The sequence below is a fragment of the Equus asinus genome, chromosome 5 (assembly GCF_041296235.1).
Source record: "Equus asinus isolate D_3611 breed Donkey chromosome 5, EquAss-T2T_v2, whole genome shotgun sequence".
Taxonomy (NCBI): domain Eukaryota; kingdom Metazoa; phylum Chordata; class Mammalia; order Perissodactyla; family Equidae; genus Equus; species Equus asinus.
The window spans coordinates 108,259,716-108,273,874 of NC_091794.1; the positions used below are offsets into that span (position 1 = coordinate 108,259,716).

The 14,159-nt window shown below is 41.7% G+C and overlaps 2 protein-coding genes across 33 annotated transcripts in view; both read right to left on the minus strand.

Annotated features, from left to right (window-relative positions):
- Positions 1-288: 288 nt before the first annotated feature.
- VAMP3 (vesicle associated membrane protein 3) lies at positions 289-9,286 on the minus strand. The gene is made up of 5 exons (XM_070511208.1): positions 8,995-9,286; positions 7,130-7,211; positions 3,799-3,957; positions 2,935-2,986; positions 289-2,120 (listed from the first exon to the last, which is right to left on the minus strand). Coding segments are annotated over exons 1-5 (312 nt in total). The 5' UTR covers positions 8,997-9,286; the 3' UTR covers positions 289-2,103.
- Positions 9,287-10,874: 1,588 nt separating this feature from the next.
- The window catches only part of CAMTA1 (calmodulin binding transcription activator 1), an 854,855-nt gene continuing 851,570 nt past the window's right edge, over positions 10,875-14,159 (minus strand). For all 32 annotated transcript variants that reach the window (XM_044769588.2, XM_070511183.1, XM_044769593.2 and 29 more), the window contains one exon: positions 10,875-14,135. In XM_044769588.2, coding sequence (XP_044625523.1) covers positions 14,072-14,135 — 64 coding nt within the window. In that variant the 3' untranslated portion in view covers positions 10,875-14,071. The remainder of the gene's footprint in view (positions 14,136-14,159) is intronic.

A 14,159-nucleotide genomic window follows, 5' to 3' on the forward strand; every position in this document is an offset into this window, starting at 1 on the left:
TGGAAAGCCCACATATTTCCAATCCTTAACATTTTGGTAATCATGAGAAAACCAACTCTCCACTCATCTCCTATACCGAAGAGCACTTTTCAGAGGGGAGTGGTTTGCTACTGTTGACGAGGCTGTGGGGAAATTCTGGGTACTGGAAACCAGAGCTCTAGGGAGGGGACAGTGAGAAAGAAGACAAGGTGGAGTCTGGGGGCTTCTACGGGAGAGGTGGGGGGAGCAGCCATTTCAGGACTTGGACCAGGCGCAGCTTTTCCTCCACAAGCAACATGGGTACCAGAGTTATGTTTATAAACACTTTATTCAGTTCATTATAGGGGCAAGTTCCCAGCTAAATACACAGATACAAGCGAGGTATTCCTGGGTTAATGCAGGAGCCAGTGGGTTACATGGGACTGAGCATCGAGGCCAAGGAGAGAGCACCAAGGTTTCAGAGTCAGACCCGGCCAGAGACCCTGAGCTGAGGGTGGGCTACCGTCTGTTTTCTTCTCATAACTGAGCATGCTGCAAGGCGTTTCGACATTACATCCTCTCAGGGGCATCAGGGGAACAGCTGTTAAAGAAATGGAACCCGTGTCCTGGTGCACCTCAACTGCTGTTGCTTTGTAAGTCACATACTAGCATGTGAACAGGAATTTTAGAATATTCCAGTAACAAGGGGCCACGGGGTGGTAAACCTGTTTCTCCCGCAGTGCCTCCTCGCCTGTTTGCATTCCTACCTCAACTCCCATCCTTAAGCCACATGCCCTGCTGGTCAAAGGCTCATGTGCCCAGCAAGTCTCTCAGAATCAGGACAACGGCTATTCCCAAAGCAGCGTCTTGTGCAGACCGTCTGTGACAGCGAGGAGTGGCGTGGTGAGCCATCCTCTGTGAACAGTCGTCCACCCCGACCAATGCCTGAGGGAAAGTGTCGCTCAGAAAACAGGTTCAGAAAGTAGAATGTGGATAAAAACTGGAAACACACTCCAAAAGCTGTAGTCTACGGGACTGGGTCAGATAAAGACCAGTTCACAGAAGGTCTCACTTGAAGGCTACAGAATTGTTGCTCGCGTAATTATTAGAAACATACTGGCGTCCACCGCTGATCCATCTGCAAACTGCTGGGTAACACTGTCTGGAGGTGGGAGATGGTCAGAGTCTGGCCCAAACCTTCTCAAACCCCTGGGAAAGATGCTGACTAGGAAGTGGAGTCGCACCACCGACAGCATTTCAAAGGCAAGAAAGGTCTGTCAGGACGGAGAAGGTTCACACCCGATGTTACAGTTTGAATTCTGAAGGGCGCTTTGAGCTCCATTTGTCACTTTTCTAAATCTGTCTGTCAGGAACAAACTTAAGGACATTTTACTGGGATTTAACTTTTTGGCAAAATAGAAACTTTGGTCACAGCCATAGTTCTATAAAAATGTTTTAAAGAGGTTATTATTTCTGATTAAAAATCATATTTTTAGCAAGTGATACATAACAAGAAAGTGAACATCTTCATATCTAATGTAAGAGCAAAAACTCTTTACCAGCATCTTATTTTAAATACAGCGAAAGAGTCAGTAGTGCTTATAAACAGTAGAGGTTTCTCTTATAGGGAATCAGAAAAATAGCAAAATAAGGCACAACCGGATATTGTCACAGAATTGTGTTAGGCAGTAGTGTTCTTTCTAGAAGGCACAAATTGGAAATCTGATTAGCCAAAGGTTTATATGAAGATAACGTCATATGAAGATAATGTCACATGAAAATAACGTCATATGACAAGGACAGCTAACTTAGAACAAATTCCCTTAACTGGAATTAATGGCAATTAATCAGACAACATTACTTCTAGGCTATTACACTCTGGAACTTAAGAAGTCCTCTTCATCAGCCCATATGTAAATCTGTAAAGGCACTGTGCAAAATGCGAGCTGGGCTGACTACACTTCTGGTTTGGAGTGCATATTAAAAAACAAAGGCACATTTCCTAGAAACCAAACTTTACAGTAACTAACAGAAAATAATCATTTTAGATATAACAGTAGGTAAGCTTGATAATGTGGCAGGTTCTAAGTGAAAAGTCTTGAAGAGGGTTCTTGAACAGCGGGCTGGCGTTCCATTGGTTCTTCATTAAGAAAAGCTCCACACTGATGAAAGCAGGGGAGATGCAAAGAAGCAGGGAAAAGAGCAGTTTAGTCTTTCAGTGCAAACCCAGAATCAACTCCTGTGCTGCAGTCTAAATGTGAACAGAAATTCAATCTGGCCAATTTCCTCCTAGTGGCTTCTCTACATTTTGTAGAGGGCTAGAGGAGACTGTCAAGGGAAAGGGCTGAAGACGTTTCTTTAAATAGTCCCCATGTACTGGGCTAAAAATGGCAATGGGTTGTTCCGATATTGCATAGAGTAGTGGTAGTAAGAATAACAGTAACCATAGTTGTGTGTTGTTTGTGTATTTATTCATTTATATAACTTATCAGTATATGCCAGGTACCATCTTAAGCACTTTTTGCATATTAACCAGTTTCATCCTATAACGAACATATGAGGTAGGCACTACTATTATCCCCATTTTACAAATGAGGAAACTGAGGCTCAGAGCTAATAAATTACTTGCACAAGGCACAGAGCTGGATGGTGGTGGAGCTAGGGTGAATCCATGCTTTTAATCACCAGACTGTACTCTTCCACATAAAAGGAAGTATCTGATGAAAATATATTCAGAGAGAAAACTAACAGGTCAGTGGAAATGAATACATTTTTCTCTAACTTCAGAGGTTCCATGTTTATATCAAAAAGCTCAGACTTTAATCATATAACACTCAAGTACTTAAAACATTTACTAAAGAAAACAAAAATCTTTGGAATAAACTAATATTTCTAAGGGAAATTTTATTCTGAGTTCTTGTACATGAAATCAACTGTGAACAGAGACATCTCCCCCAGTTAGACAGAAGAACTCACCGATGATGATGATGATGATGATGACCACGACGCTAATCCCTATTGCCCACATCTGTAACGAAACATATGTCCATTTTACATTCTGAAAATAGATTAATGTCCTTACTGAAGAGTATCATCTATTACCATTCTAGTCACTAAAAGAGAAATTAAGGTGCACTACAATCTGAAATAATGCCTAATTTTTAAAGCCTAAATGTAATGTTCTCAACTAGGGCCTGAAGGTTACTTATCTGCTTTTTATAAGATGTTCAAATGATTTGTGGTCTCTAGATAGGCATATGTTTGTGTACACAAGTTTTCCACAGAAGGGCGGGCTACTGAGCTCATCCCGTGTATCCAGGAAGTGTCACTTCTACTCCAGGAAGAGGCGGGATATATTTGGGATCTGATTGCAGCACATCTCTCTGGTAGCTGTATAAAATCTGCTTTGGGCCATGCTCCTTGTGTAGCTGCTTTCTGCTCTTCTGTGGAGCACACTGTGGCTTTCGAGCAGCTCTTTCTTTGGACGTTGGAGCCATTCACAGAACCACACACAACTGACCTGTTCCAGGCCTTTCCTGTCAATCTGTATTCAGGGCTTCGCTGGGGTGGAGGGTTGGAGGGCTTATGTCTGTGGTTGGTTTTGGATGCTCCTGTTCTATGTGTTTCTTAAGGCCAGCCACAGATCATGGAGAATTCCTAGTTGTAGGATAGCAACAGGATGTGCAGCCAGTGTTTTAGATTCGGAGTCAATCCAAATTTCCATGTGTGGGAGCTCAAGCTCACCTCCAAGATGCATCAAATGGTCCAGTATTGGTTGCCTTTGCTGACCCTCTGAGAATACAGAGGTGACTTAATGTAAAGACCAGGCAAGAGAATTACCTTGCAGTTCTTCCACCAATATTTTCTCTTCAACTTGGCAGCACTTGTTTCAAATTGGGAAGCTCCTGCCTGCAGTGCATCTGCACGGTCATCTAACTCAGAGAGCTTCTGATCTCTTTCCAGTACCTTATCCACGTTGACTCTCATGATGTCCACCACCTGAATGAATATGATCACACCAAGTTACTCATAAAGGAAAGGAAGAACAAAAGTTCTCAATAAAATTCACTGGCACATTTTTTTCAGCTCATCACTTTATTACTTTGAGCCAAACTTTAATTTAAAAAAAAGGGGGGCTCACCCTTTCATGATGAAAACACTCAGCAAACCAGGAACAGAAGGGAACTTCCTTAACATGATAAAGGGCATTAACAACCATGCTCAAGACATGGATGTTTTTGTGAAAGACAAAAAGCTTTTCCCCTCAGATCAGAAACAAGGATGCCCACTTTCTACTGCTGCTCAACACTCTTCTGGAAGTTCTGGCCAGAGCAATTTGGCAAGAAAAAGAAATAAAAGGAATTCAAATTGGAAAGGAAGAAGTAAAATGATCACTATTTGCAGATGATATCATACATAGAAAATCCCAAAGAATTCACACAAAAAACCTACTTGAGTTAATAAACAAATTCAGTAGAGTTTCAGAGTCCAAGATCAACATCCATAAATCAATGTGTTTCCTATACTAGCAAAGAAAAGAAAATTAAGAAAACAATTCCATATACAATAGCATCCAAAAGAATAAAATACGTAGGGATAAATTGAACCAAGGAGGTAAAAGACTTGCACACTAAAAACTATTAAAACTGCTGAAATTAAACCCCTAATTAAATAGGAAGACATCCAATGTACATAGACTGGAAGACAATATTGTTAAGATGGTGCTACCCCCCCAAAGTGATGTACATATGTACAGATTCAACACAATCTCTATCAAAATTCCAATGGCCTTTTTTTAAAATTTATTTACAGAAGTGGAAAAGCCAATCCTCAAATTTTTAAGGAATTGCAAGGGACCCCAAATAGCCAAAACAATACTGAAAAAGAAAAACAAAATTGGAAGACTCACACTTTCCAATTTCAAAACTTACTACAAAGCTACAATAATCATAGTGTGGTTCTGGCATAAGGATAAACATATAGACCAATGGAATAGAATTGAGAGTCCAGAAATCAACCCAAACAACACAAATTGATTTGACAAGGGTGCCAAGACTATTCAATGGGGGAAAGAACAGTCTCTTCAACAAATGGCGCCGGGACAAGTGGATAGCCACATACAAAAGAATGCAGCTGGATCCCTATCTCACCCCATATACAAAAATTACTCAAAATGGATCAATGGATTTGACACCAAAAGCAAGAGCAACAAGGAAAATAGATAAATTGGACTTTATAAAAATTAAAACCTTTTGTGCATCAAAAGACATTATCAAGGATACGAAAAGAAAATTCATAGAATGGAAGAAAATATTTGCAAATCATGTATCTGTAAAGGATTTAATATCCAGAATATATAAAGAACTCTTACCACTCAACAACAAAAAGAGAAACTACCCAATTAAAAAACGGGCAAGGGACTTAAACGGACATTTCTACAAAGGATATATACAAATGGCCAACAAGCACTGAAAAGATACTTAACATCACTGGTCATTAAGGAAATGCAAATCAAAACCACAATCAGAGATACTACTTCATACCCACTAGGATGGCTATAATTAAAACAACGGAAAATAACAAGTGTTGGTGATAGAAACAGGAAACTTGAACACTGCTAGTGGGGAAAATAAAATGGTGCAGCCACTAGGGAAAAGTATGGAGGTTCCTCAAAAAGTTAAACACAGAGTTACCATATAACCCAGCAATTCTACTAGATACATACCCAAGAGAAATGAAAACATACGTCCACACAGAAACTTGTACGCAAATATTTATAGCAGCATTATTCATAAACGCCAAAAGGTGGAAACGACTAAAAAAATCCATCAACAGATGAATGGATAAACAAATCAAAAGCCTACACATGCAGTGGAATACTACTCAGCCATAAAAGGAACGAGGCACCGATAGATGCTACAACTTGGATGAACACTGAAAACATCATGCTAAGTGAAAGAAGCCAGACACAAAAGGCCACAGATTGTATGATCTCTTTTATATTATATATCCAGAACCGGCAAATCTATGGATACAGAAAGCTAATTAGAGGTTACCAGGGGATGGAAGACAGGGGGAATGCGGAGTGATTACCAACTGCTTATAGGGTGTTCTTCTGGGGTGATGAAAAAATTGTGAAACTACACAGAAGTAATGGTTGCACAATATTGTGAATATACCAAATACCACTGAATTGTACACTTAAAAATGGTTAATTTTATGTTGTGAATTTCACCTCAACTTAAAAAAACTCTCTTTAGAATTCCTTTGGCTAAGAAAAAGGACCCAATTTGATTTCATAAGTAAACAAAAGTTTCATGCAGGATGGAATTCGAATGAGTTTCTTAGCATGAACATATAAAATTTTCAGAATTAACTTTGTAACAAAACCATCAGACCAAAATATTACCATATGATTTAAAAAATGGAATCTAACATTAAGTTTCTCTCAGCTTTTTAAGGTAGCTAAATGCAGAAAGACCAAGATATCCTTGTTGGACACTGACAGCTTTTAGGACTATGGAAATGCTAGTCTGAATTTCTCAAACAATCTTCTGTTGTGGGTCTGCATACCTCGGGCAGAACAAAAGATGCTGTGAAGGTCCTCTAACTCAAGAATTCCACAAACATAGATCTGTGGGGCTAGAGCAGTTTGCCAGCATCTGCCTTCTGTATGTCAATGGGCAACAAGTGACGGTGAATTCTGCAGAGGCCTGCTCGGGCTGGGTAACAGTAAGTCAGGCTACTGGAACAGCATTCTGATGAAAAGTCTGGTCAGAAGGACTGGTCCTGGCTTGAGCAATTTATAGACCTAATCCTTAAAATTCTATTACCCTATTTTACAAAGTGGTTCCTTTTCCTTTTTTTTTTGTTGAGGCAAAATACGTATTATGGAGTGGTTCTTGAGGGGATGTTCTCTGGGAGGGGCGTTTGTGTTTTAGTTATGTGATTCAGTCACAGGAAAGCAAGCATGAAACCAGGAGAATCTGACATCTCAGAAGCTTAGACCAGGGCTTTCAGAAGAATAGGGGGCGAGTTTTTGTCACATTTATGATACAGTCAAAATTTACTTTATATTCACACTTTTATGATACTTTTTCAAAACAGAATAATTTCCAGAGTGTTCCCATGTTGGTTAAAAATTCATGTTTTCACCATTTCAGAGAAATACCTCATCCACTTGATTCTGTGTCTGCTGAAGTCTTCGACTACTGCCAGAGGCAGAGCTTGCACCTGCAGGCGCAGCTGTAGACCTGAAACATGCAGAGGCACGAGGAAATTACGATTCCAAGTACGTTTCTCTAAGTATGAAGATGTTATTCCACGACCCTCAGTGTTAGGCATTTCAGAACTAAAGGAGAAAATCTTTCCTGCAGTATGAACGAAGGTTCTAATGACATTTCTTCTAATTCCTCTATAATTTCCAAGATTCTCCCACGTGTTAAAAGCGACGAGGGCTGAAGTGAAGGCTGAATAAGATCCGCTTTGTGCCACTGAAGCCCCTGATGCTAAGATAGGGAAACGCTACTTCCCAACTGTTTTATTACTTGTTTTAAGGCATACATCTACTTAAATGCACTCAGTACTCTTCTGATCTTTTCACTGTGGCCAGAATGGTTTTCACAGTTATGAACAATTATAGAATGCCCTTTTTCCAGTATGGAGAAATAGATTCATTTACAGAAACAAGGTTAGGAACTCCAGGTTAGGGGATGGGGAGTGGAGGGGTGGGAAAGGCGAGATGAAGCAATGCTGCCGCTCTTAAAAGGAGCTCCTCTTTTAAAATCCTCATCAAATGCTTTATTTCTCTACAGGCAGAGCTTTCTTGACCACTCTGGCTGTGAAGTCCTTATTGCTTGCATTACTCAGTTGGCAACGCTTTGATTTTTCAGATATATATGTAATGTCTTACCTTCCCTAACAGATCAGACTCCTGTGTCTTAGAGGTCTCTTCCTTGTATCCAAGATGGCGCCTAGCATGTGTCTTGCATACAACAGCCACTAATTCATTTTATTCAACAGTTATTTTATACCTATCATGTGTCAAAGACCAGGGACGCAGCAGATCCCAACCCTGCCCTCAGTTTACTGTCTGATAGATTATAGCAAAGGACCATGTACTGGTGCATTTTCTTCAAGCGTTTCCTCATTTAATCCTAGTAAGTTTTTGAGGAAGATACTACTATTAACCCCTTTTTATAGACAAGTAAAGTGAGGTGTAGAAAGTCAACACGCTGGCCACAGTGGAGCCTGTGTTTAGACCAAGTGCTGCGTAATTCCACAGATCTAGATCTTAACCCCTGTGCGCTACTGGCACAGCAGCCTCAGTGAGAACACGCTCGAATGGTGTCCCGAGTTCCTAGAAGGAACCCGGGGAAAGCACCCATTCCTTTCTCCTCTGTAGGTGAGCAGTGAGCAGGCTGGAAGGGTGACAGAGGGTCCTTGTGATTCTTGACAGCATTCTCTGGATGTCACAATGGGAAACTCCACGTTTTCAAGAGCCACTAAAAGAGTGCTTCTGCTTCAAAAGAGAGAGAGGGCCCACAGCTACGCTATGCTCCTGAGTCCACTCTGACCACAGGTGCCTCAAGGCAGGGCCAAGGTCCTTCCCCTGCAACTTCCGGAGCCCAGCCCAGCATCAGGCAGCGAGCAGGCGCTCCAAGACCGAGGCAGCGCCACCACTCCTCTCAGGGATCTTGAGGGGAAGGAGGAGAAGGGGAAGGGAAAGAGGTGGGGCGGAACAGGGGCGGGGTGGGGGGCGCTCCCCACCCCCGGGAAGTCCCCGCCGCCCCGCCCTCGTCCCTTCCGCGTCGTCCGAAGGCCGCGGGGCCCTTCGGGGCGGTCGGCTGTGCCTCGGGGCCGGCCGGGCCCATCTGTAGCCCGCACCCCCGGGGCCGCCGCCCACCCCAGGCCTCGGGAGCCCCCGCAGTCTCGGCCCGCCTCCAAGCGGCGGGCGGTGGGACCCGGCCAGGCAGGGGTGCCAGCCGTGGGCCGCCGTCCCCGGGGCCCGAGGCCGCCTCGCGTCGTGTCACTCACATTTTGGCGGCGGCGGCTGCGGGCGAGGGTCTACTGAGTGGCGCAGCGGCACCGGAGGCCGGAGACCTGAGCGGGGCGGCGGCAGCGGCGCCGGGGCGATGACGTCACCAGGCGGGGCCGACGGATGGGCGGGGGCGCGCCGGAAGGGGCGGGGCCTGGCGGGACTAGGCCGGAGTGCGTCGTGAGGGGGCGGGCGTGGCCGCGGGAGAGGGGGTTGCGACGCTGGAGCGGACTGCGGCCGCGCTGGGGGCCGGTCGGTGAGCGCCGGCTGGCCCTCCTCACCGCCGCCGGTGCGGACCAGAGGGCACGTGATGCCTTAGGCTCCAGAAGGGGACTGTGTAGGCAAATAAGGGTCGGGGCGTTAAACGGTATTCTGGGCCCTTGGGCCATTTTTGTGGCCGTGACAATATTGGAGACAGCCTGTGTCCCTCATTTACCTGGTGGTCCTGGAGACCACGTGTTTCCAAGAAACTGTTTAAATTGAGATAAGTCCGTTTGGGGTATTTATCACAGGCATGGATTGGGTTAGATTCCCTCTCTTCTTGCACTTATTTGTGACAACAGATGTTTGTCATTGCACAGACCATATTATAATCTGTTTATAGGTTTACATCAGGGACTGTCGTTTCTACATTTTTGTATTCCTGGGCCCTAGCACAGAGCAGGTCCTCAGCTTTTCGTTGGATGGAGGCGGAGGCACAAATGTGAATGCAGTGATTGACTTTACAACATATTTGTTACCGAAAGTAGTCCTACCAACATAGACAAATCCTACCTTAACAAACAAAATACTAACAAACGCTAATAGGTTGACTGGCAGATTAGATGAGAAATGAAAAATAAAATAAATACTGAACTGTCTTCTCCAACTCTAAGTGGAGTAATTTGAAAAGGGAGATGTTAGCGTGTATGAGAATAAACGAGCGAGTGCCACAGAAGAGGTCGGATTTGAGTTGGGTAAGCAGCTAAAGAACACTTTCCAGGCAAGGGATGGACAAAGACATGAGTGGAAATAGACTTGGTTTGCACAGACCAACCAGAGGGTGTAGGTTGGGACATAGTGGAAGTAAGATTGGATAAAGAGCAAAGATAAACAAGAGAGGAAATTGTTATTTAAATGCAGTGGCTCTAGAAAGTTGGGAGATCCATTATGCAAAATTTGTGGGGCAGTAACACTGAGAAAGATTAGATGGAAGAGGAACTACCAGGGAGGCAAGATGAGAGTCTGCAGTAAAAGGGAATGAGACAAAGATGACAGAATACTCAGAAAGCAAGACTGATAGCAGCTGTCAGCTGGAGAGCACCTTTTAAAAAACTTCAGAGGATTTTAACTGAAAAAGTGAATTTAGATTGGTGTCTTTATCTTTCAAATAACTGCACTTAGACAAATGATTGACATGTTGAGAAGTCCCTGAGAAGATAATTGAAAAGCAAGTGTTCTAGGAACACTGGCTCTACTAAGAGATTTTTTTTCTTTCATGGACATATCCGAAACTATTTAACATTCAGTGTCAAAACATTGTATCTGGGGGTGGGCTGGTGGCCCAGCGGTTAAGTTCGCACCTTCCACTTCGGTGGCCCGGGGTTCGCTAGTTCGAATCCCGGGTGCAGACATGGCACCGCTTGGCACACCATGCTGTGGTAGGCATCTCACATAGAGGAAGATGGGCATGGATGTTAGCTCAGGGCCAGCCTTCCTCAGCAAAAAGAGGAGGATCGACAGCAGATGTTAGCTCAGGGCTAATCTCGCTCAAAAAAACCAAAAAAGACCCATTGTATCTGGATGGAAGGAAATACCTGAAATTATTTCATATGGTTCAAATGTGCTGATCACCTGGGATTTCAATATCAGGTAAAGTTAAAGCAAAACACACACATAGTATGGGGAAATTTTCTTCATTTTTAATTTACAGCAGAAAGAATATAAAGCATTCAGAAAACATTTTCCATATTTTAAGGGCAATTCAAAACATTTTGCATGGTTTCCAGCAGCTGAGTTCTTCAACAGATCCATTGATTCAATGATGCTTTACATGCACAATTACAAAAATAAAACTTACAAAAAAGAAGACATCTAGACTAGTTTTACATGCAAGTCTCAGGGACCCCCCATTGGGCGCCAACTACTGTGTGGAACTGCCATAAGCGACCGTGCAGCCAGAGAGGGGTTCGAGTTATTGTCTTTATTTCGTTCACACAGTACAGCTGATTTCAAATGGGTAACAAGAGTAGCAATTAAGTCTTCAGGAGACAGAATAAGATTAGCTATTAATTTTATAATGAAATCCTACTCCTGGCACTTGGGAATTCAGATTATCCAAGAAAGCTGCGCTTACCTATCATCTTATATTCAAAATTAAGATTCACAACCAAGAAAAAGCGGTCAGAAATGCTCCGTTTGAGTGGAAGTGCATTCTCACCTCACCTAGGATTCACACCTGTATCGGTAGGTTACACTGGTAGATTCTGAACCTACTTCCTATCCCCTCCGTAAGAACCCTCCTAATTCTATGCAAGTTTTTATCTTCCAGAATTTTCTAACTTACTCAGCTAATAATGTAGCATGTGAAACATTAAAAAATAAATAAATGAATGTGAGGTTTGTTAAAGCAAATCCACTGAGGTCATTACTCTTGTCGAAAGATCAGTTATTTGTACCATAATAAATGGAATAAACATATCTAAATTCAGTATTAATATAGGATATTCTGAAAGAGCTGGCTTTCACATTCTATTCCCATTTATGAATGCAATTGTGTGTGTGTAAATTACTCAGTGTCCTCCTATAGGCCAAACTGTGTCAAATAATAGGTGTTTGGGGGACTGCAACAGCTGCAACTTAACCCACACATTTAAAAACAAAATTGAGTCAGCTCAGTTTACACATGTACAGGGGGCTACTGACTGTGGGGCCGTCACTGTTGTCAAAGCTGATCACAAGCGGTAAGACGTATACTGTACAGTAATTCGAGGTTGGCAGTGAAAGGAAGTAATTAAAAAACAAGTACAATTATAGAAAAGGCACCAAGAGCACTGACCCCAGTTTTACCACAATCTTTTTGTATCTACCTTCCTTCTAAAGACACCAGTTTAAAAGCGTACTTGTGAATATTTTTAGGCTTCACAACAAGCCTTGAATTTTAACTTACAGTTGGCAGCCAGAACCAAGAAAAAACAATTATCTCAGCTTTACACCAACTGATTCTGAAACTTTAACCTGGGAATTTTAAACTGGCATCAGCAAATGCGAACTTTATTCTCTCAATTTAACATGAGTAGTTTAATTTTTAAAAGCATCAGATTTCTTTGGCTCCTCATTATGTGGAAATAGTAATATACCGTGACATCCCTACAAGACCAGTTTGCATCTTTTTAATTTTTAGTTATTTTTTGTGCAATTCTTTATTACATTTTCTGATTTCCAGCAGGAGATATGAAAACATGAGACATTTTTTCTACTTTTCATACTATTTCTTTTGTCAGGTTTTGATCATTCTAAGTGTTCTTTGTTGGAGTGAGTGGACGGTGTTAAGCTATATACTGATTCATCTTATGATTATCCGTTTAGCAAAATTAACTTAATTTTCTTAAGCAATATTAGCATTCACATTACTTGGCACCATTGGCAAAAAAAATTTTTTTTAATAAAATAAAATAAACTCCTGGTAGCCAAAATTAAATGTAAACATATCCTTTTTTTTAAGTAATGTTACTCTGCCTTTTTTCCTAAGTCTAAATACAGTAGCTCTTTTTTTTTTTGCAGTTTAGTCATGCTTTAGCAAAATGTTCTTCTAAAGAACATTTAAAATAAAGTACTCTTATAGTGAAATAAAGTTTTTTTTGTTTCATTTTACAGACCATAGCCACTAATGCTTTGCTTTTGTTCTTTTCTTTTTTCTTGATTTCATGCACATATCTCTTTGTTTTAATATATACAATATATACAAACAATACATCCACATTTTTCTCGCTCATTCAGACAAAACTATACAAATAATTTTATCTTGCCATGTTATTGACCTTTGTGAATAAAATATTTAGCAATTAATATAATCCCTTTCAAATATTTTCTCACTTTCCATTTCTACCTTCTATATACACACAGAAACTGCTCAGTTTGGATGAGATATAGCCAAAAATATGGAATTTACTGGCCAGAACGCAGCACCACACTGATCTTTTAGGTGGTAAATGTCCAGGCAAAGTTTATGACTCCTTAGAATGACTACAGTTTCCAAGGTTACTAAAAAAAGCTACATGCTTTACCCATTCTCTAAGTAATTCTCATTGCACGTGAAAGTAAGGCAAAAAAATTAAAGTGCTGGACATGAGAAAAGGGACAAGATGATTACTATCCTCGCAGGTCCTTGGAAGGTGGTGGGGACAGGAAAATAAGTTTAACCTCTGTCAGCTGTTTCTCATGATCTCCCATGCATTACCCGTTGACCACACACCCGCCCCTCTGCAAATTTCCACAAGACGTTAAAAACCTGTAGATTTTAAAAGTTGCATTAAGTGTGCTGTAGAGATTAAAACAAAAACAAACAAACAAAATGAAATAAAAACAGTGAAGGAAATGAGAACACACGGACCCAAGAAGGTATGATCTAAGCCCTCCACTGAGAATCAATCCAAAGATTCAGCTTCTTGGAAATCACTGGCAGGCGCAGGAACAGCCTTCTCTTTTGCGGCTAGTGCATCCCCACCTTTTCTTATCTATATTTTTGGTATAAATATTTGTACAGTTCCACACGATGTTTGAATACAGCCCTATATGAGAAGGAAAACGGCTTCTTCCTAAGAAGAGGAAGCCTCTTTCGATTCCTCGTGGTGTCTTGTTTTCCCATGATCCAACAGAAGATTGAGTTCCAAGATGTCTTGCTGATCAAATTAAAAGTTGTCCATGAAAGTGCAAATGCAATGACCAAAACATTCCTGTTAAAATCCTGCAGCTGATCGCCCCAAAACTGCAGAGGGATTGTGTGTGTGTGTGTGTGTGCGCATGTGCGTGCGTGTGTGTCGTCGTTGTTGCATGTCTCTGCTAAAAACAGAAATGAAAACAGTCTGGAAAGCAATGTCACATTGCTAAGGGATGCTGCTGTGTGTCTTCAAGTTCCTTGGCCTTTTTCAATCCTTTCACTCTGGAAGAGAAACAGACAACACCA